The sequence below is a fragment of the Peromyscus eremicus genome, chromosome 2 (assembly GCF_949786415.1).
Source record: "Peromyscus eremicus chromosome 2, PerEre_H2_v1, whole genome shotgun sequence".
In the NCBI taxonomy this organism is placed as follows: domain Eukaryota; kingdom Metazoa; phylum Chordata; class Mammalia; order Rodentia; family Cricetidae; genus Peromyscus; species Peromyscus eremicus.
Window position 1 is genome coordinate 18,816,324 of NC_081417.1, and position 23,537 is coordinate 18,839,860.

The 23,537-nt window shown below is 38.1% G+C and overlaps 1 protein-coding gene across 1 annotated transcript; it reads left to right on the forward strand.

Moving 5' to 3' along the window:
• Nucleotides 1-275: 275 nt before the first annotated feature.
• Nucleotides 276-23,537, forward strand: Calb1 (calbindin 1). Its single transcript, XM_059255654.1, has 11 exons — nucleotides 276-458; nucleotides 938-1,014; nucleotides 4,720-4,794; nucleotides 14,531-14,614; nucleotides 14,719-14,775; nucleotides 17,950-18,027; nucleotides 20,108-20,163; nucleotides 20,254-20,293; nucleotides 20,420-20,473; nucleotides 22,259-22,330; nucleotides 22,671-23,537. Exons 1-11 carry the CDS (start codon nucleotides 380-382, stop codon nucleotides 22,782-22,784), a joined length of 786 nt encoding a protein of 261 aa, XP_059111637.1. The 5' UTR covers nucleotides 276-379; the 3' UTR covers nucleotides 22,785-23,537.

Here is a 23,537-nt window from a genome sequence, read left to right on the forward strand (position 1 = left end):
TGAGGATAAGAGTCTCCCTGGACCAGGGGACTGTGAGGAGAAACGAGTCTAAGCCAGGGATCCCCACCACCTGCTGCTTCCTAGACTCCGAAACTCCAGCTCCAGCTATTTCCACGGAAGAGAGAAATCTGGAGGGGAGGGGAAGAAGGTTGGTGAGAGCAAGAGGCGGGAGCTAGGAAAGGGAGGCAGGAGGAGGCGTGGCCCGGCCTGGGGCCGGCGGGATATATACTGAGAACTGGGTGCGGGGTGCAGAGAACTCCGGAGGACGCCCGAACGGAGCAGCACCGCGGACAGCGCCCGCCGCGCCGCGCCCAGCTCAGCCTGTGCTGCCCTCTCGCCCCGAGGTTCGCGCTCAGTGCCCCAGACTCGCAGCTACACCATGGCAGAATCCCACCTGCAGTCATCCCTGATCACAGCCTCGCAGTTTTTCGAGATCTGGCTTCATTTCGACGCTGACGGTGATTATTTTCTTTTTAACCCTTTCAAGACCCTTTCGCATTCCTTCCCTGATCTTTCCCTCCTCTGATCCTCTTCCTCTCAACCATCCTTTTCTCCTTCCATCACCCTGCCTAATCTTGCCTCCCTGCCTGGCTGCAGACCCATCACCCTGGAAGTTTACATTGCTTGTATGGCACCCCCACGCTGTAAGCGTTCACCTTTCTAGGAACAGCAACGGTAGGACAGAGCGCAAAAATGGGGAAACTCTGTCCCCCAAAAGTTTCAAAGACTGTCCCCAGTAACCCCACTCTCCTCCTTGGCCCTCAGTGTGGTTGAAGTTTGACACCTCGGAAGGGGAACGCTGCAGCGGCTGTACCCATTGCTGATTGATTAATCAGGGCTCAGGCTACATCGCCTCCCAGGACAGCTGTCCCGGAAAGAACCGAGAAGAAACTTAGAAAGAGACATCTGACACCTGGGTGCCTCTTTGTCTTTGCAGGAAGTGGTTACCTGGAAGGAAAGGAGCTGCAGAACTTGATCCAGGAGCTCCTGCAGGCGCGAAAGAAGGCTGGATTGGTAGGCTTGGGTTTGTGAAGGACCTTTCAACCCTAAAACATACCTATTCTTGTGTTTCATGAAAGAGGTTTCATGGGCGAAAGTAAAAACTTACTAAGAAAGGCGATAAAGAACATCTTTCCAAATTGCGTCAGGAGAAAAAGTGTGTGTGTGTGTGTGTGTGTGTGTGTGTGTGTGTGTGTGTGTGTATGTGTGTGTGTGTGTGCGCGCGCGGGGGGGGGGAGTCTAAAGAGAAAATCCCTATTGTCTTAAATCGGACATATATATTCTATACTGATCCTTTCCTTAATAGGTCTTAAAAGGAAACATCGATGTGCAAAACCCTTTATCAGATCCACTTCTCTACCCCTGAGTTGGTTGGGTGATTTCTAACTTCTCTTTTCTAGACGCTAAGTTAGGGGTAGAAATACATTTCTGCCCCTTGGTGGCCAAGAGCAGATCTGCAGATTCTAACGCCAATTACTGCTGCGTTGTCGGTGTAGCTGTGGGGGAGGGGGGGACAGGAGAAAACAGCTTGCTTTCACCCTTATCCCTGAAAAAAGATAACCAACTTGTAACGTAAGTGGGAGTGGAAAATTAGCAAGAAACGTTTTTCATTTTTTGTTGGAGAAAACCCCCAAAATTAGGAAAGCAATAAAACAAAACATTTAAGAATTCAAGGTATTATAGAAAGAAAAATTCTGATGATAAACTATTAATAGTGATTTTAAAGTAAGCTATGGTTTTGACTTAAGCCATTGGTTAAACAAATGATAATTATTGGTTATAAATTAATTCCTTTGGGCCACATTTATTTGTTGGGAAAGGATGATGTCAACATAAAAATAAAATGTATCCAGTCAGCATATGAGATGTTTGTATAAAGGAGAACAGGTTGAGAATTTTATAAGTCTGTTGGCATTTATGTAAGACTGCCTTTCAGAAAGCAATGTTGGATTTGGAGTAATTAAATGTTAATGGTCTTTGGTCTTTTAGACTATGATTACAAAGAAATTTTTACATTAAAGATGTTATCCGTATCATCCCTAGATATTATACAGCATGCCACCATTTCTAGTGTTCTGGGGGGGTGATGTACTAATAGGACTATTTTTTGTTGTTTTTGTTGTTGTTCTGTCTATGATATAACTTGTATAGTAAGTATCCCTATACAACATATTAGAAGGAATCCCACAGGGCTGTAAATGTACTCTGATGTATTATAAGCAGATTATGAAGTTGCTAAAATCATGCCAGACTGACTTTAAACCAGATCATGCTCTGGGGATTCTTATGTTCAGATTTAATACAGTGTAATCTAATAGAATGAGATCAAATAAAAATGTCTTCTATGCACTTTGCCCTATTTCTACCCTGTGCATTACCATACATTACATAGTATTACCATGTAATACTATCACTATGGTTCAACCGGTCTTCAGCCGATAATACTAAAGTAATTTTCTTTCTCACTTAAAATATATTAAATATATATGGAAAGTCTTTTTTTCATAGAAACTATAATTACAACCTTGAATGGTGCTTCTAACAGCTAAATGAACATATTTTAATTTTCCAGAGGTCACTTTAATATTGAGATTTACTTCCATCCTCTAAATACAAATATTCATGAGCTCTGTGTTTTTTACGGATTTTTTCCTCCTCATTTTAACATTTTTGCTTTTTGTAAATATATATAATTAAAAAGATAAAATCAAAAACAAAACAGAGTTCAGGTGGGAGTTACAGAGTTTAAAGCTTATTTTTCTTCTGCGGACTAGAACCTAACTTTGGTCTATAAGAGGCTGTAATTAAATTATAATTTGATAAGACTCATCTTTCACACAAGCATACAGTCATATCAAGTTGGTTAATACCTTGATACCTGAGTATTTTTATAGATTATGTAATAGGCTTTGGCTGGATAACTAAAAATCTGAATTAAGATCTAGATTAAGAATTCATACATATTGGCCACATTTCATTTATTCTAGTTATCTACAGCTGTAAACCTATTTTTACCTATTTCTTTTCTTTAAAAAACACATGCTGACCTGATAAACCAGACTTCTTCTCATTTCCTGACATAGAAGGACAGAGAGAAACATTTATTTGGTTCATCATAATAATGTGAAATTTCACATTTCCACCAAGTGAATATGATAGCCCAGTATACCATTTCTGAAATCACTATCCTTCTGCACTTAACAATGTCTCATCATTACATTTAACCTTATCTCTATAAGTCTTCAGTTGATGGTGCTGATTATACATGCTCCTCATTATTTAAAGTATATATTGCAACCCAGTTGCTACTCAGAAAATTCCCAAGCTAAATATCAAGTCTGCTTCTTGAACTAGCAGGATTGCATAATTTTAACACTTAACAATGAAGACTTTGTTTTTGTTCACTTAAAGATATGTGTGAAAAATCTGGGACTGATATTCCCATGCTTGACACTATTGAGCTAGACACTTTCATTTTCTTATAGTTGTTTCTGTAACAAAAATTAATAAATGCAAACTGAAAATTATCTATAGTAGAAGGGTTCTTTTAGGACCACATGTAATTAAATTAACTTATTGTTTCTTGCTACTTTAGTTCTACTACATATTTACAATTATTTCTAAAGGGTGAATGCTGGTATTAATGCTTTAGAGCTTCAATGTGGCCCTTAGGTTATATTAGGCCAGCAATCTACAGTGAGGTTGGCACTGCCATCTTGTTCAGTGTGGTGAAAATTGAGGCCTTAATTTGCTTTCCCAAGGAGATAGAATAGGTTATTAGTAAGAATTGACCTATTTTAAATAGATCAGTTCATGTAACAGAGACATTTTAACTGGGCTTTGCTTGAGCCCCAAGTGTTAAAAACTAAGATAGCTTACAGTTCATAGCTTTCTAATATGTCGATATGTAAAGAGATTATAGAAAAGAATAACCAGCCGGGCGGTGGTGGCGCACGCCTTTAATCCCAGCACTCGGGAGGCAGAGCCAGGTGGATCTCTGTGAGTTCGAGGCCAGCCTGGGCTACCAAGTGAGTTCCAGGAAAGGCGCAAAGCTACACAGAGAAACCCTGTCTCGAAAAACGAAAAAAAAAAAAAAAAAAAAAAAGAAAGAAAAGAATAACCATATTGGAGGTGTGGAAAGTCAAATAAGAAGATAGCATTTATCGTTCCAAAGTACTGTTTACTATACAAAATATGTGGGAAAGGAATACCTTGAGGAAAGTGAAAACAAGGGCAGCTTGGAAAATTGTTTCCTATGGTCCTAGGAGAGGCAAAGATCAGTCACGTTTAATCCATGCCCTAAAATATGGTCTTCAGAATTGTCAGTTCCTAGTGAAACACAAATTTGCCAAGCCATTTTCTCCTCTCACACTTTTCTCCCAACGTTTAATTTTCTAATTTTATGTGATGAATATACACCTATTTCAAGCCAGAAAGATTCATTACCTACAAACTGGGCTACTCTTCTACATATACATATTTTACTTGTCCAGGCCAAAATAACTACTCTACCTCCAATACAAGATATTATATTAAAATAAGGAAATGTTATAAGACAAGTCTGTGCAACAAAAAAAAGAAAACTTTCTACAAAGCAACATTTTAAAAGTATATTAACAGCTATTCTATTTCAATTTTCATTTTTCTTTGCAGTAATTTATTAACAACATTACAAGAACTTTCTTTACACACATCTTACCTAATTTTTTATAATTTTAGGAGTTATCACCTGAGATGAAAACCTTTGTGGATCAGTATGGGCAGAGAGATGATGGAAAAATAGGAATTGTAGAGGTAAGGAACCTATGCATTTGTCTGATTTAATGAATGAACATCAACTTTGAAATTTATCGAGTCATCTTAAGTCAAGCATAACTCATGCATAGAAGCCATTCAATGTCAATATAGCATCTTCTCTCTCAACACATCAGATTCAAATGGCAGAAACTTGAGAAGAGGCTGTTGAGTTTAATGTAGTCCCAATCCTAAATTAAAAGCATTATAAAGCAAACTGAGAAGTGACACATTAAGTCTCTCTCACACTCCTGTCACTGACACTATTGGAACAAGCAAATCCGATCTTCTGGGTGAGCATACTCTGCATTGCATTGCCCACCCCACACTCTCCTGGGCTCTTCGTTGCCCACCCCACACTCTCCTGGGCTCTGCATTGCCCACCCCACACTCCTGGGCTCTGCATTGCCTACCCCACACTCTCCTGGGCTCTGCATTGCCCATCCCACACTCTCATTGCCCACCCCACACTCTTTTCAACATAGCAGCTGAGTACCCAATTAATTTGTTAACATTTAACCATGTAAACTTTTCTGTAATATTTTAAAATCAAATGTTTTCAGTGCTGTAAAGATATCATGGCAAAAGGCTGCTTCCTGGTTTTTGAAATTCTATTTCAGATTGACAGATGGCCCTATCAAAAGGCACAATAACTTTCCTACAGTGAATGAACACTTCACAGTCTAGGTACACATTTGAATCTCTAGAAGTTAAAATAGTGAATGTCAAATCTTGCCTTTTGACAATGACTTTTGCTCTTAAAGACATCTTATTATGCCTATAAATCAAGGAAAGGAAATTAATTATTTACCCATCTTTTTTCTCAATTTTCAAAATAGTTGCTGCTTCCCTTATTCCTACTGGTGATCTCAGCTGTGTTTAGCTCTGCCACCTATTAAAAAACTTAGTATAAAGCTTTATCTAGAATAATAAGTAAGATCATGTTTTGAAATATTAAATATCACAATCATAATTATGTTCATAAAACATTCTTAGTCTCTTCAGTTGGGAGGTGCCTTGGCCTTCAAAAATTGTTATAATTCAATTTTGATTCAGAAAATTAACCTGGTTTTCAAATAATTGGTCTTATTAGGACACTTGTGGTGCCAGCTTGAAACACACATATTTTTAAACACCTCCTACAAATAGAGTGAAGGAAGGACATACTATTATTATCTGTGTAATTGAAATTTCTCCCTGGAGCATACCCTTTCCCCTTTTGCCTGTGTGCAACTCATTACTGTATAAATAGATAATAGTCACTGAACTTACAGGTGCCATAGAGGCCGACTAATCAGACAAGAATAATAAAATTATGTTTATAAATATAAGTGAAATGAGATAAATAATTACTCAAAACTAGTTTGAAAGTCTAATATCAGTGATTTTTCTAAACTGGCTATTTCAGCTTTTGGAACACTTTTTAATTCTAGTTGAAGGAAGATTACCATCCTGTATTTAGCAATTTCACCTTGAAGCACTCCAGTGGACTCAGTTGCTTATTATAAGTCACTTATTTGGTGTTACAGGGTTATGTATGAATAAGCATGGAACTTATTCACAAAATGTTACATTTTTATATACGTAGAATGGATGGATCCAGGTTATACCATGTGTGACAGAGTTAACTTAACATTTTAGACATAACATTTCAACTTCAATGTCAGCAAGAAGCTGGCCCTCAGCGGATGTGTTGTTTTAAGATACGGTGAAACACAAATCTCTGCAAGTTTGAGCTGAGAACTATTAGGAAGGAAGGGGTTGTGTATTCATAAAGAAAAAATTGGAGTAAAAGGAGATGGATAAAAAGAGAGAGAGAGGAAATAGCAAACCTGCCGAACAGCATAGCTTAGCGACACTGTGCACTGTGTAGCTGTGAGCCCCCATAACAGTTACTAACCCAGATTTTGGAGGAGGCAGCTGAAAGAGATTTGCTAAAGAGAAGAGAATTTAAAAATGGAAGAACAGGAGGGAGATGGCTGCAGGAGTTCATAACGCATGTCCAGGGTAGCTAAGAAAGAGCCGAGAAAAGATGAGTCTTGATGCATGCCTGGGGAAAAGAAGTAAAATGTTACAGAAAACAGGGAGACAGCGGGGAATGTGTGAACTCACAGCTCACCCTCTAGTATCACCAGAAAGTTGTGCTAAATGCAGTTCATCCCGTGTCCAATTTGATGGGTGATATTACTTGCTTAGAAATCCTGCATATAATATGGCACTCCAATATAAAAGGCCTAGCTAACTATAAAAGAACACAAACCCCACTTTTTCCAAATGCATTATAGTCCCCTTCATCTTAGCAAGTACACTATGCCTTAGTGTTCAAAGAAGAAAGGGGTTGAATTGGCTCGTGTGTTAAGTTCACTTAATAGTTAGACCCCAGGACTCATTGAAGTCTAATCAAAGGAAACTAATATGCATCCAGTAATCTGCTTCCCTGGGGGGCCACCCAAGTGAATTAAAAGAAAGGAAAATTCAGTACTTAATTATCAATGTTCTGACCTGATACAGTAAACTGATACTTTCTATAACATGTATTTTTACCTAAACATATTCAAAGGAAATAAATGTTGCTATGTCTAATATTCTGAATTTGGTAATTTAATGACTTTAATAGATTTTAAATTTCACATAAAGATGGTTCAGTAATAACAAGAATGTTAATATAAATTCAAAAGAGGAGCATTGAAAATCTGAGACAACTTAGCAAATACCATGGCAGTCAGAAATGTTCTAAATTTGTTCAGACTAGTATAGTTCTGTTGTAAAGAAGGTCCACTAAAATAATTAAGGAGGAAGACTGAATGATTTAGCAGGTCATGGAATTCCCTTTGCTAGGTCTCACATGAAGTACACAGATGCCTCCTTTTCTAGATGTCAAATCTTTAAGCTTTCCCTCTGCTCCCTTGGGCAATGTGTGGGAGCCTATCAACCTCTCTAGACTTAGTGTTCTATCTGTCCAGGTCAGTGCGTGCACAGAAAAAAATAGATCTAAAAGCTATTTTAACCTAAAAACTGTACCAGCCATCGAAGGGAAGCAAAAAGTTCTCTAGCCGTCTCCTCCTCTCTTCCACAGTGGGATTTAAGTGTATACACTTAGCCTGGGGAAAAGTTATTAATTTTTTGGTAGAGTACTTATTTATTTGAGAATTGAGGAAACTTATTAATGGTAAAATGGGTTTGAAATTTTGTTCTGGATAGACTTTTTAAAATGGGCTATTAGAAACACTGTTTTGAGTAAAGGGTGCTAGTGGCGAGGGATGAATGTCTCCAAATCAATAATAGACCATCTGACTTCAACACTGTCTCAAACTACAAGTTATATAAAAATAGTCTCAGAATATCTGTTTCCTGGACTATGAGCAAACATGACCATGTTCTAACAACTTCTTATGCCTGTTATGAGCATTAGTGTCAAATGAGATAATCCATGTCAAACAAACAGACCACTGTAAAAACCTAGTATGCATATTTGGCATTGTTACAAAATACAGAAATGAGTTACTGAAAACCCTACTCTATTGTTCTAAATGCCAAAAACTTCTTTCTCCTTCTTACATAATTTATTAAATTCAAGTTATTAAACTCAAATATTTTTAAGCTCATGACTACTTACCTTCCACACTCCCTGGATTCACTTCTCATTGGCGGGAAAAAAAAAATGCTCCTTCGATTTTCAAATGTGAAAATAAATCCTTGTCTAATGTGCTTAGGAAGTGTGACATGTCACATAGTTGCCTTTAAATTTGATGACTTCTGTTCTTGTGCATGTTGACATATCTGTTTTAGGTACTTGTCTCTCTATCAAGTCAAACTCCATGGGTACTCCTCTAACATGTATCATTTTGTTTTATTTTTGTAATTATCCTTTGCATAGAAATTGTTAAGGGAAAAAATTTTGAAATTATCTGTCTTCCTGTAAGAGTCTTACTAGGAGGAACTATGAATTACCAGCAGTTGACATAGTGGCCTAGAATTCAATGGCCAGATAAGGCATGGGTAGGATCTTAACCCTTTCTAAAGCTAAGGCAGGGGTTCCATATTATTCTAGGGAAGGAAAGGAAATGACAAAGAATGCAAATGAAAATCCTTTAGGATTGAGTTCCCTGATAACAGACCTGAATTTTGTTGGGAAGTACTTGGGCATCATATCCTGCAGAAGGAGAGTAAAGACAGCAGGCCTGAGCTCTGAAGGATGCTGGGCCTCCACAAAGCTTTAGCAGAAACTTTCTCTGGAATGAGCTCTGAAGTGGGAGTGCCCTTCAGAGATTTCCCAGATTTTGACTAAGAGGGTAGGACTTTCACACTCCGGTGTGGATTAACCATGAGATACCTTGGAGGTGCAGGTATCGTCAGCCCATACAATTCCTCAAAGGGGCAGCTGAGTGCACAGCAAAGCCCCTGGAACCAGAAACAGCTCTGGGTAGCATCTCCCATTATCCACCCCAGCCCCTATTCACAGCCCATAATAAGCTGAATTATGTCCAAGGGAACTTTACTTCCATGTGTTTCCAGCTGACTCTAGACAAACAGTTACCACCATTCACTGCACCAGTAAAATATTTATTGATGCAGTTGCTAGGCAAAGAAACAGTAGTGAAAACGTAAATGATATCCTCAAGGACAGAGGCAAGCAGAAAGAAGTTTGCTTCCCCACTTTCAGTGCCAAGCAACCAATTCCACAAGACCTAAGGGATTCTGTCTGTACACACAGCTGTCTGTCTTGCCTTCCATTCACCCCCTTGATTCACTCTACTTTTTTCTGCAATTGACATTAAAGATTGGGGAGTTGAAGAAAGGGAAAGCAGATGATCCATTGACTAACAAATCACCAACAGTCTTGAAACCAGAACTGGGAACTTCTATGGACATCAGTGACTTAGCAAATCTAAGAATAACGCAGTCCTACCTAGCATCTTCTGTGAAAGACCTTTGGCACATTCTAGACCTTGTCTTAACTGCTACAGATGGAGAATCTCCACATCCATGTGAATAATGATTTAAATAATGACTGAATAATGACTCCTATACATTGACAAGAGGACCAACAGACAGCACAGGACCACCACATTGTAGAATTCACCTTGAGAAGGAAGTGTTTTTATTCACCCCAGTCACGAATCATCCATACACATGCATTGCTTTTTAAATGGCTGTTTTGGTCTTACAATGATATTTTATGTCAGTAAAATTCATTTGTTCTTTAAGTAAGCTAGTACTATAGTGAGTATAATATTAATAGTTTAATGAGATTTAAAAAGAACATTTTGTATATAGATACAATCAATATTTTTTATGATTAAGATCAAAACAGCATGCACAAGGAAATATACATCTATACTATCCATAAAGAACAGTGAGCATGGTGGTGCACACCTTTAATTCCAGTACCTAGGAGACAGAGACAAGCAAATCTCTGAGTTGAGGTTAGCCTGGTCTACAGAGTGAATTCCAGGACAACCTGGGCTACACAGGGAAACTCTGTCTTGAAAAAAAACAAAAGGAGGAGAGGAGGAGACTATAACTCTCTTTATATTTGACATTATAGAAATCTCTGTTCTTTATGTGAGTTACATAAACTTTACAAAACAAAGATGGATAAATTTCCCTAATCTTACATCTAATCATTACTTTCTAGTGTATTCTTTTCCTTTTTTATTTTTAAATAGTTGATGGATTTTCAGAAGTATACTTTTTAAGAGAAATCATTATTTCTTAGTTTAAAGCAACAGATATTTTATAAAATTCAAGTAATATAGAAAATGATATAAGTAAAGTTGTTGACTCTAGACCAATTCAATGAAATATTTCTATTTTTAAAAGAAATCATAAGCATGTGTTCTAGGCACCTGGCATACAGGGCTCCATTGATTCTGAATGGGCATATGATGCCGATGAGAAACTCTCTGAGCTCCTGAAATGGACTGAAAGAGATCCACTCCAAGCATTAAAGGTTGCTTACCAAGAGGCAAAGGAAAAGTTGAGATTGGCTATTCCAGTCCTAAACAGGTGCTTGTGTTAATCATAACATAACATGAACAGACTTCTGGAATCACACAAAACCTTTGAACATGTACCATTACCATCAAATTCTGTTGGTCAACTTGTCTCATCACTGATGAGACCTTTAAGACCTAGGATTTCTATTTTGTTACTTCTTTGTCCCCGTCCTCTCCTGGATAAATCTTTCCTCCCTCTTAGAAGCATTCTCCAGAATGCCTCTAGTACTCTACACTGGGCTTTAGGAGAATGGCTGTTTCTCCTCTCTTTGAAGACCATCTCTATGCCAAGTTCTCCCTCTCACTTCTTCTCTTCCCCCTTAGCTTCAGTGGAGAGCTGCTCTCTGGGACTCACTAATGATTCTTTAATAAAGAAAGTTGTTTACAGAAACTTTCTACTAGGGGCCCACATACAGATGCAAAGGAAAGAAAAGGTCACAGGGAAAATGAGTTCTAGATTTCAATGAGTAGAAAGAAGCGTGGCTTTGCAAAGCCACTGGTAGCAATCACTAACAACTGCTTCATTTGCATTCCAAGACAGAAGGAGCAGCCAATTCATCCTACTACTTCATCCTACTACTGTAATCAAGGAGCATGGTGCAGGCCTAATTTATTAGCAGTCATCACATTTAACTGAGTTTCAGAGTCTGCAAGTCACCAGAGCAGATAGCTCAATCTCAGCATCCTCAATTCAAAAGTTTGTGCTTTGAATTATTATTGAACTATATTATTTCTGAGGGGCAGAATTTTATGGGTAAAGAAATCAACTATACAGACAAGACTTGAATGTAGTACTAAGATACCTGAAAAAAAAAAAATATATATATATATATATATATATATATATATATATATATATATAGAGAGAGAGAGAGAGAGAGAGAGAGAGAGAGAGAGAGAGAGAGAGAGAGAGAGATCTCACACTACAGTGATATAAGTGTATTTATGGACCAAAACCTGATTTAATTTCTAAAATTACTGGCAAATCCTAAAACCCTATTTTCACCTTTAAATGCATTATCATCTACCCACACTAGTGGCATTTGCTTCTAGTTAAGATGTTTGCTTCCAGTTAAGATCTGACTGGAGGCTGGGCGGTGGTGGCGCATGCCTTTAATCCCAGCACTTGGGAGGCAGAACCAGGTGGATCTCTGTGAGTTCGAGGCCAGCCTGGTCTACAGAGTGAGATCCATGACAGGCACCAAAGCTACACAGAGAAACCCTGTCTCCAAAAAACAAAAACAAAAACAAAAGATATGACTGGATCATATTAAATATTCATCAAGATTTATTTATTTTGTCTTTCACCTTTCACTAACCCCATACGTAAAGACTATGAACAGAACTGTTGTAACTTGGTTTTTTTTTTTTCAAAGATCTAAAAGCAAGATACTTTAAAGGACATATTGCACAGCTATAAGGAAGATGAGGTTGCTTGCACATAGGGTGAGGTGATGGTTTACATTAAACCTCAAACTTGGATGGGTCTAAAAGGTGGGAAATTTTTAAGTAGGCGTGATAATCTTTCCCATGATTTAGTTTAACATTTAGGATATCTTCTGACCTTAATGTTAATTTCAACCCCAGCTTCTTAAACTGAGGATAGTGACCTATATGGGGTCACAAACCACATGGTAACAGTAAAAGATTTCTGAGCACACATGAAACAAAAATTAAATCACATGAAGAAGTGTAGTGAATCCCAGGCGTTCCTGGCAGCACTCACCTTTACCACACCCTTGGTGCTCAGCACGCATGTTCATCTGGCACTGAACATGCATCACACCACGCAACACCAGCAAACACTGCCAGAAACCCCCAGCTAGGACTGGTGTGTGCTGCCAATCGTAGACTGTTTCTGTACATATGAAGTGTTCTGATCTTAGAGAAGCGTACTCGCTTAATTGTAGAAAACAGAGACTTCTAATGTTTTCCCCCTGTTATTCCTCAGCATGCAGCAAATTATTCTTTGTATTATGTTACAATACTTGATTTTAAAATTTTCTGTTAGAGTTGTCAAATTGAATTTCACAAAAAAAATTGTTAAATTAATTCTAGTTTGGGATCAAGATAGAATTTTAACAATTTCTGTAATGGTGTAAAAACATGGTAGTGCCATTTTATGTTACATATTTATGTGAGCCACTGTTCACAGCAGTGACAATTATACTGTACTTTATGGAATTGTCACAGATAGATCAATTCTAAAAGATTGGAGATGTTCTGTATCCTACAGTATCAAACATCCAGCCAAGATTGAATCTTTATATAAAAACAAACAATTTGAGTTCATCTTTAATAAATGGTAAAATTATATAAAAGAATAATTTTAAACTAGATTGTTATTGTTTATTATCAGTAAATGTTTGTTTGTCTATATTATATATATATATATATATGCCTGGGGTCACATAAAACTTTCTCAGGAGAAATGAGGCTATATATGTAAGAGAAATTTAAGTAGATCTGATCTAGACAGGTTTCAAGTGTACGTACCAAGGATAAGGGTTCGTGTCTGTACTTTAGGGAATTCAACCACTGCTGGAAATTAGTCAAACGTTGCAGATGAAGATTCATTCTTTAGCGGTGAAGAGTCAGTAATTCCAACAGCACACATCTTGAGCCAGGGATATTCATTTCTCCTTCACCTCGTTCTAGTGATGAAGGTGCTAAGGGCCAGTGCAGTTGGGGAAGTTGCTGGGGACCACAGCTCATTAGCAGCAGAGCCAGAAATAGAAGTCACATCAGCAGAGAAGCCATCAATCCCGCTCCCTCCTTCTCCACATGCAATAGATGATATTAGTCTTAAAATGGGATCGGTGGCTCTTTATCCCTCAAAAGATGGGGGAGAGGGAGGGACAGAGGGAGAAGTGGGGAGAGAGGGAGGGGAAGGTGTTGAAGTTACGGAATGAGATCTAAGGGGAAAAGTCACAGTCAGGCAATGAAGCAACGCATCTCTGAGCAGAGATCACGATTTGAGTGTCCCTGTTACTGTCTCATTCCCCCTGTTTACGGTGTGTGTCTTTCTATCTCTTGCTATTGTTTTGCAGTTAGTTGCCTTTGGTCCATCTCCATTGTGTTGCTCTCCAGAATTAGACATGTATATTTTTTCTTCCTTCTTTTCACCTCTATGCATGTTCCTCACAAATTCTCATTTCACATGAAATTTAGAGCCATAGTGTGTGCCATCCTGTGCACACTGAAAGAACCGAGACGGGATCGATGGCATAGACCTTATGCAGCATGCATCTGCATGTGTGTGCAGCAGATGAAAAGTGGTCCCCTACAGCCGTCTCTTTGGAACCGAGACCGGATCGATGGCATAGACCTTATGCAGCGTGCATCTGCATGTGTGTGCAGCAGATGAAAAGTGGTCCCCTACAGCCGTCTCTTTGGAACCGAGACGGGATCGATGGCATAGACCTTATGCAGCGTGCATCTGCATGTGTGTGCAGCAGATGAAAAGTGGTCCCCACAGCCGTCTCTTTGGCTGGGCAGCCAGGTCCGCAGGGTGTAGGTATTGGAAAGCACCTTAGTATTTTGCAGGAGCAAAGTACCAGAAAGGGAAAGTGAGCTATGGCTGTCCTCTCCGAACCTATTAGTCAGCTGATGTTTATCTGTTACTGCTCTCTCAGTCAATATCGCTACTCACAGAGCATGTTGAGGCAAAACTGAAGCAGCAGGTGTTGGCCCAGCCTCTTTCCAGGCTCTTCAGCTCTTTTTTTCCATCTTTCCAGCTGGCTCATGTCTTACCCACAGAAGAGAATTTCCTGCTGCTCTTCCGATGCCAGCAACTGAAGTCCTGCGAGGAATTCATGAAGGTAAAAACCATCTGCCCTGAAGACAGGTGCTGAAAGTATGGAAGTTGGTGGGTTCCATGACTGATTGATTTAAATCTGGTTTTCTGTCTCTGAATTTCTTGTAGACTTGGAGAAAGTACGATACTGACCACAGCGGCTTCATAGAAACCGAGGAACTCAAGGTGAGTGAATCAAAGCTGAGGCCCAGCGTGCTCCTTCCAGATGCAATCATGAACTGCTGAGGGATTCACAGCTTTTTAAAAAACCTCCCACAAAGGAAACTTACGTTGAGCTGTGGCACATTTGCACCCACTCTTCACATCATTAACGAAATACCAGATCGAAAGACAGACTTCAAGGCCTTCTTGAGATTCTGCTCATCAGCGCAAGAAATTAGCATTTTCTGTGGTGTACCTAAATTGTTACATAAGATAGATGGATGATAGACACCCATACACACAGAGACAGATAGACAAATGGAGCTGACTATGCCAACTAGATAGGCTACTCTCCATTGAAGTTTGAAATTTTACTTTATAAATTGAATGCTTAAATATATTTTTCTTTCAAAAAACACAAATGACAGAGACATGTGTTCTTCCTTATGCATATTTATTTTATCCTTGCATATATTATATGGGATAAGCACTACCCTAGTGACAAAAAGCCTGCAAAAATTTAAGGAACTACTGAAGGCCATACAGAAATAAGACACAGGGCTGTAATGTTTAATCCTAGACTCATGCATGTCCTTAGACATAGCATATGCCTGTCAACAACATAAATTATATAACTAGATTGTGGAAAACTGAAATTTTGAAAATAAATCACCAATTCAGAGAAGTAATGAGGTCATGTGGGAGAGGGATACAAGGAAAAGAAATCTGAATCAAATATAAGCTCAGGACAAATCACCGTGTCATTCTACCGTTTTTCATCTTTAAAGCAAGGGTAACGACACTGTGGTGTCGGATCTACTGCGGAGTCTAAGACTCTGCACAACCTTCTATGAAATGCAAAGCATAACAAATGGTGTTGCACTCAATTCAGGAGTGGGAACACACCGTCCACCTCATTTCCTCCAGCCAACCAGAAGACTGCTTAGTCAGAAAGGCCCATTTCTTCTAACTTCAGAACAGAGAGGGATTAAATGGGATGCAAGGGCTAGCGAGATGGCTCCACGGGTCAAGGCACCCACAAGCAAGCCCAACTACTTGAGTTTGCTTCCCTGGCCCCCACGTGGTGGAAGGAGAACTGTCCTCTGATCTGCACATGCATGTCATAGCATCTGTGCACCCTCGCACGGTCACATACACACACTCACAAAGTAATGTTTTTAATTTTTAAAAGGGAAGCAAGTTAATATCTGCTCAGCACCTGAAAGTGTGCCTTCTATGTCACATAGTACTGCCTTTGAAATGTATCTCAGCGTTTATTCTTCAGGAAATTTGCAAGGCAGTTCAATATGGCTCCCAGTGTGTAGGGAGACAGAAGTTCAGACAGCTTGGGGTATTTCTCACCTGCCTAGGAAGAGAACCTAGGCTTGGCCCTAGAGTTTCCACCAATATCAATAACTTTTTTCCTACTCCATTGTGTACCTCAAACTTCACTCAATATGAGCTGCTTCTGCAGCTGCTTTGTGGGGAGAATGATGCATTGTTTTCCTAATCATAGTTCGACATGGTTTAAGAAGGACAGAATTTTAGAGATTGGACTGGTACATTTGCACCACTGAGCAATTGCTGTAACAGACTCAACTGCAGTCTCTTTAAAATGCCGACACTTTTGATATAAAGTTCCTGAAAACAGTATCGTTTAGAAACTGCTCTGCAACTAAACTCCACAAGATGACAGGGAAGCCATTGTGGTTTTGTTCTTTTAGACTAAAAGAATGATTTTTTAAAAATCATCACAGTACATAATGAAAACCTTAGCTCACTTCAATACTGACCTCAAAATATTCTCACAGTCTCTCTCTTTGTTCTAAATTCTATTCTCAGAAAGGAAATTCTAAATAGAAGTCCTCCTCCCTGGAGAATTTTGAAGATAAGTTGGCATTCTTTTTTAATGGATCTTTCAAGAAAGCTAATTTTAAGGAAAGAAAGCTAATTTTAAGATCCATAATAGAGTAAAACACCGCTTGATCTCAGACATGACTTTGAATCCTAGTGTCCCAAGGTTTCTCCAAGTCTATTTTTGTGACCACCATTTCAGTGTCTGATGAGGCTTTTTAGCCCAATTAATCTCTGACAAAAAACTTCAGAAGGCTCAAAAATAAAACTCACCCCCACCAGATAACTTTGAATTTTATATATGCTTCACTTTGGATCTGAAGCAGAGTGTTCAAAGTGGAAATAAATGTATCAAACCAAGAAAGGGCCCTTCCTTGAAAAAGCGGAAGCAAGTCATCCCAGCAGAGCTTTTAAAAAGGAGACAGAGTACTGCCAAAAGTGCTAAAGAACTCAACCCTCCGAGACTTTCTGGGCATGGGATCTGCTCAGTTTCCCTAGCTGCATTAATTCGTTTTCTGAGGAAGTGAAAGAGTTACAAATGAACATCAGTGGAGAAAACGAAAGGCTATTACAACCCTCAGCATTCACACTGACATTTATATGGCAAGGCTTTGTAAAACTTTTATCTCTGTAAAACAAAAATTAAACTCACTTCCAAGTTCCAACTGTTGAGTTAATAATCATCGTTTTTCACCCTTCCCACATTAATCTCTGTTTTAATGTGATTCATATGTCCCTCAAGGATTCAATGTTACCAACTGTTGTAGTCTGTGCTGTCAGCGGAAGCACTTGAACAAAGATCCTATAGATCCTGTGATGCCTTTTTGCTAACCACCAGGCCATCTGGAGAACAGCATAGCACTGGCTGCAAATAGGAAAACATGGCCCAGGGTGCAGCAGGAATTGCATTTTAAATTGGAGATGTATTTCCATCTAGCTTGCTGAACATTTTTCACACACGTTGGAGAGGTACAAAAGGGGGGCCTTACACTTCTAACAGGAAGATCAAATGAATACAGGTGAAGAGAAGCATCCATTGGACTGATTTTTTCAGGTTTTAATTCAGATCCTTTCACATTACACAATCAGCATCCTCCATTGACTGCAATCCTAAGAGCACAGCACAGCTCTGACTGTGACAAATCAGGTCTCAGAAAGAGTCCGGTGTTGTGTCTGGCAAAGGCAATTTCATTATTGGGATGCCACAAGGCCCATGTGACTTCCAAAGTCCTTTCCTCCCCTGGTTCTACCATAGGAGTTTTCTTTGCATTCATCCAGGTGTATTCTTGCAGACTACATATTACCAATGACATGAAATTTTCTAAGTGCTCTTTTTCTCAACAGAACTTTCTAAAGGACCTACTAGAGAAAGCAAACAAGACCGTGGATGATACAAAACTAGCTGAGTACACAGACCTCATGGTAAGACTGAACTGGTAAAGATTTAGCCAAGAGCTCATTAAACACATTGTCTGTGTTCTTGCTAAGTCTCAAGGCTACCCAGGACGAAATAAATAAATCAAGCTTGCATATCACATACTACAGATGAGCATTTCTGATAAAGCTACATCACATTTATCTCTCACAGAGACTTTTCTTTAAAAGCCAGAGTAATTGTATTGCTAAGTTATACAGCTTTTACATGTTATACATAGAGTATAAGTGACTTCACCCTTTGTTCTGAGAAATTCTGAACTTGCTTTTAACCATTGTTTAGAAAACTAAAGACTTTTCTGGTGTTTAACAAAAACTGTTACTTTATTCATTAAATTGCTTAAAATGAGTTTCTTTCCCTTTTATTTTTATTATCTTGGAATATTGAATCAGCACTATGAATGAGACCCAGACACACCTTAAGCTTGATGTTTTGATAATTGTATAAACAAGATTTGTTATAAAATATGAATAATATAGCCACAAAATCTTTACTCAAAAATGCCTAATGCAAATAAATTAATGAGGTTCTAGACAAAACAAAAATTCATAAAGTTACTCTGTCTCAGGAAAGTAATTTGTGAATCTTAACTCATTATAGGGTTAATATTACAAGATAACAAGCAATATATATATATATATATATATATATATATATGTTCATATTTTCTCTACATACTGTGAAGTTATTATGAGTTCTTACCCCATGGGTTAAGTAAATAAGTCATAAAACATTACTTCTATGCTGTATTAGATTTTGAGGTACGCTGAGGAACAATCTTCTAGAGTTCCTGTTCTGTTCAGTGCCACTGAGGTTTGCTTTGGGTCTTCTCACTTCTCAGTACAGTTCCATTCGCAGCAGCAGCAGCAAACAGGTGGGATGACACTCTTGCTGCGTCATGAAGGCAAGACCTAAGCTCTCTCTGGCCCTTTCTTTGGGAAGTGGATAGTAACCCACATTTCAGTTTTCTAGTTTGTCTCAGTCTTAAGGGATTCTATTTAAAGTAAGGTTGCCTTTCCAGGTAGGAATCTGAAGCTGCCTTTCAAAAAACGACTCAGATGGGAGCTTCCCCCTGCTGGGCTGGCCTAGTAGATCTGATTAAATGTCATAAACCAGTTCCAATCCAGGAAGCAAATTAATCAAGAACTAATTAAAATTTAAATATATAGGGGAGGAAACATTTCCCTATGGGCAAGAAGCTCTGTGATCTAGTTGTCCAGTATCTTGGCAGACATTACAACAACATTAGAATTCATGGTCAATGGATTGTAAAGTGCCGTGTCAATACAGAACCCTGAAAAAATGATCTGCTTCCCACAAAGAATTCTTAGACCATATCAAACTGTAGAATGTCCTTTCTTTTTCCCTTTGAAGGACCTCTCTAAACTTCTATGAACTTTTTTTTAACCATAGCCCTTTTCTCAGATATATATAGAGATAGATAAATAGAGATAGATAGATAGATAGATAGATAGATAGATAGATAGATAGATAGAGTTAGATAGATAGATAGATAGATAGATATAGATAGATAGATAGATAAATAGATAGATAGAGACGATAGATACGATAGAGACAATAGATATAGATAGATAGATGATAGATAGATGATAGATATAGATACATAGATGATAGAGAGAGAGAGAGAGAGAGAGAGAGAGAGAGAGATATGCTACATTTGGCATATTTAGTATTAGCATTATCTTCATTATGGCAATATTTCCTGCTTTCTAAAAATGTAAATGTTTCCTAAATGATATTTATGTGTGAGCATACCTCAGTATATGATATGTAAGTATAGTATCCAGTTAGGAAGTATTGTTAAGTATTGTTAAGGAAGGAAAATTAAACAATTTGAAATTATTCCAAATAATGTAGTCATGTTATCCACTTACTGCTTTTGTTGAATTTTTTTTTTTGCTTTAAAGATGTAAAACAGGCTGAGGGTGCAATTCAGTGTTAGAGTGCTTGTATTGCAGGAACTCAAGATGTTTGATGTTTGAATGTTTGTCCTGTTCATTCAATAATTTATAACTCAATGGCCCAAACATTGGCAATGTCTTTCAGCTGAAACTGTTTGATTCAAATAATGATGGAAAGCTTGAGCTGACAGAGATGGCCAGGTAAGTTTCTGGGTTACACAGACAGTATTAGAATAAACTGGCTCTCATCTAAAACTCCAGCCTATTAACATAATGTTTTTCTCTCAAAAGGTTGCTACCCGTGCAGGAAAATTTCCTTCTTAAATTCCAGGTAGTTGGCTTTTCTCTACAATAAGTAATGTTTTTCTTAAAAAGTCAAAAGGTGGGAGATTTGTCAAGAAAAACAGGCTGAAATACACATCATGTTTTAACTGAACCTCTCTTCTCTGTCTCCTAGGGAATCAAAATGTGTGGGAAAGAGTTCAATAAGGCTTTTGAGTTATATGATCAGGTAAAACTATTTTCTTTAAAAAAAATCTTACAAAAACAGTTTAACAGGAAATCTATCCTCTTAAGACCTTAAGTATAAAATATAGTATTTATTAACTGTTGAAGCAAGGCTGCATAGAAGATCTGTACAACTGGTTTACCTCACACAACTGAGACTTTACACCCACGAGTGACTGTGCACTTCAACTCTCCCTTCCCTGACATCACCTGTTCTAGTTTCATTATTTTAAAAACATTTTATAAGTGTATTCCCATAACTACCCTCCTGACAGGCTTATCTCCCCTTGCATGTTCTCAAGGTTCACTATATTATAACACGTTACAGAGTGTCATTTTTATTATAGTATTGTGTTGTATGTGCATTTACGATCTCCTTATACATATCCTTTTTCTACTTACTTATCAATGGACATCAGGTTGTTTCCAAATCTTAGCTCTTGAGAAACCACTGCCATGAACATGAAGTGTTAATATCTCTTCAACATCCTGGTCTTTTGAGGAAAAATAACAGAATTGTGATTATTTTATATCATATATTAGTTCTATTTTTAATTCTTTTGGGGTATCATCATTACTATCTTGCTGTATCATTTTGATTTTACATCAACAGTGTACAAATGTTTCCAATTTTTTTTATATCCTCACCAACACTTCCTTCCTTTGTCAAATAATAGTGATTCTTTCAGCTGTGAAATGATTTGTTTTCATTGCATTTCTGTGATGGTCAATAACATTGATCACCTTTTCATAAACTGATTAGACATTTATATCTTCCTTGAAAAAGTATCTGTTTACATTTTAGCCCATCCTTACATATTTTAATATCACATTCCCTTTACGTAAGGCATTAGTGCCTTACCTGATACACAGTTTACAGCTGTCTTCGCCCAGTCTTCAGGTTGCCTTTCACTCTGAATGGTTCTTGCAGCTTTTAGGCTGAGTTCTGCTGTCTTCATGTTGTCTGTGCTCTGGGCTCATAACCCGCAAGCTCAATGCTAAGACCAATGTCATAAAGCTTTTACTATTTTATATTTAGGAGTAGTTTCTGTTTATATTGTCTGGTTTGGGTTTGGGTTTGGGTTTTGACACAGGCCCCCATGCTGGATGGCCTGGATCTCACTATATAAACCAGACTGGCCTTGCACTCATAGAGATCCATTGCTTATGACTCCCAAGAGCTAAGATTAAAGATGTGTATCACTATACCTGGCTCTAAGAGTTTTATATCTTCATGATTTAAATATTTGCATTGAGTTAATTTTTGTCCATATGAAAGTTAATTTTTCCCTTTTTGCATGTGGATACACAATTTCCCTATATCTTTTGTTGAAGTGACTATCCTTGCCCTTACACTCAGCTTCCCAGTGAAAGATCAGTTGATTCTATGCATATGGACCAATTCCTGAGCTCCCTGTTCTATTCCATTAGTCTATATACCAGTCTCTAAGTAATTACCATACTGTTTTAGTTACTGTAGCTGAGGACTATATTTTGAAATCAGAAACTGCTGCCTTTTTCATGTTTGTTTGTTTGTTGTTTATTTGTTTGTGGAGGGAAAGCACACCACAGCCTGTCTTAGCCCCTGAGCCGTCTTACCAGCCCAATGCTTCCATTTTCATCCTTTGAAAATGTCAATCTATTTCACTAGTGTAAGTACTCACCTGTTTGGCAGCTGTGGTAGAGCTGTGTTAGGGGCAAGACACACCCTATTAGGACCCTCGCCAGGAGGGTTTTCTGAGGACTGCAGTTGCTTCCAATGTGTACTATTTTATTTCTCCTCCCTCAGGATGGCAACGGATACATAGATGAAAATGAGCTGGATGCTTTACTGAAAGATCTGTGTGAGAAGAACAAACAGGTAATTCAGTTGCCATGCAACTTATTTCCTAATCAGGCTTTAGGGAACTACCCAGAAATGGCCACACATCTGTTGTGGAAATCTACTCAAAGAATTTGCAGAGGAGCAGAGCATACTTTAACTCTTAATTCAAATTGAGTTCAGCACAAATCAGTAAACTGTGACAAACAGGCTTGGGTTAGAAACAACCTGGTGTTTATTCCCATTTGTAAAAGAATTTAATTCAGATCTTTTCTTAATGAGTTGATATAACAAACAGTTTCTCTCATTTTATCACTGGCCAGTGGTTAACTAATTTCCATATTTAATTGGATTACAATCCTATCTATGTCCTATACAGGAACTGGATGTTAATAATATTACTACATACAAGAAGAACATAATGGCCTTGTCGGATGGAGGGAAGCTGTACCGAACAGATCTTGCTCTTATTCTCTCTGCTGGAGACAACTAGAGTTGGTGGCCACAACCACTTGCTAGTGATACATTGTATCTAAAAACATAACTGTGCGCTATAAAGGAGTAGGCTGTATTTTCTTTTATATCTGTAAATTCTACTGCATATAGAGAATTATCCAGGATGTGTGGCACATTCTTTTCTGCTTGTTTCTATACTGTTTGTAATGTACAGTTTTTGTAACCAGATAATTGAAAGGGAGAAAGTCCATGCTTAGGCCAGTCGGTACAATCAATTTTAAAAAATGAATCTAACATGGTTTTGCTTTCATAAATGCAGCTGAACATTTGGATGTCCCTAAAAATTCTACCAGGATTCATCTCAAAACTTCTAGTGTCAGATGTGTAAATGCACATCTGTCACTGGGTGGAAGAAGAGCTCAAGACAAGCCAAGCATTTTTATTTTAAATAATCATGGGACTGCCCCACAAAGTACTTCTATGCTGTTTCCATCTAGTAGAGGGGATGTGCTTCTGCATCTGAAGCACCAAATATCAATAGTTAGTTAATTATGGCTTTAGTATAAAACATTCTCCCTAGAAATTTAGTTTATTGATCAGTGACATGTCTACTGCTTAAATAGAAACCACACTCTTGACTCAAGTTGGCTTGGTGACATGGGAAGGGAGCCAGATGACACAGAAATCTGTCTGATTCTATGTCTGTATTTCCAAGAAGTCTACTGCCAGAGAATATGACTTTAGCCCATTTTCTAAATTATTTTCATGTGTTTCCAGATGACAATTATTC

Bases quoted from the DNA above. Each gene is read 5' to 3' on its own strand.
- Calb1 (XM_059255654.1), top strand. From the start codon at position 380: ATGGCAGAATCCCACCTGCAGTCATCCCTGATCACAGCCTCGCAGTTT. The intron at 14,615-14,718 runs GTAAAAACCATC...AATTTCTTGTAG, and splicing joins CCTGCGAGGAATTCATGAAG to ACTTGGAGAAAGTACGATAC. The intron at 20,164-20,253 runs GTAAGTTTCTGG...TTCTCTCAAAAG, and splicing joins GAGCTGACAGAGATGGCCAG to GTTGCTACCCGTGCAGGAAA.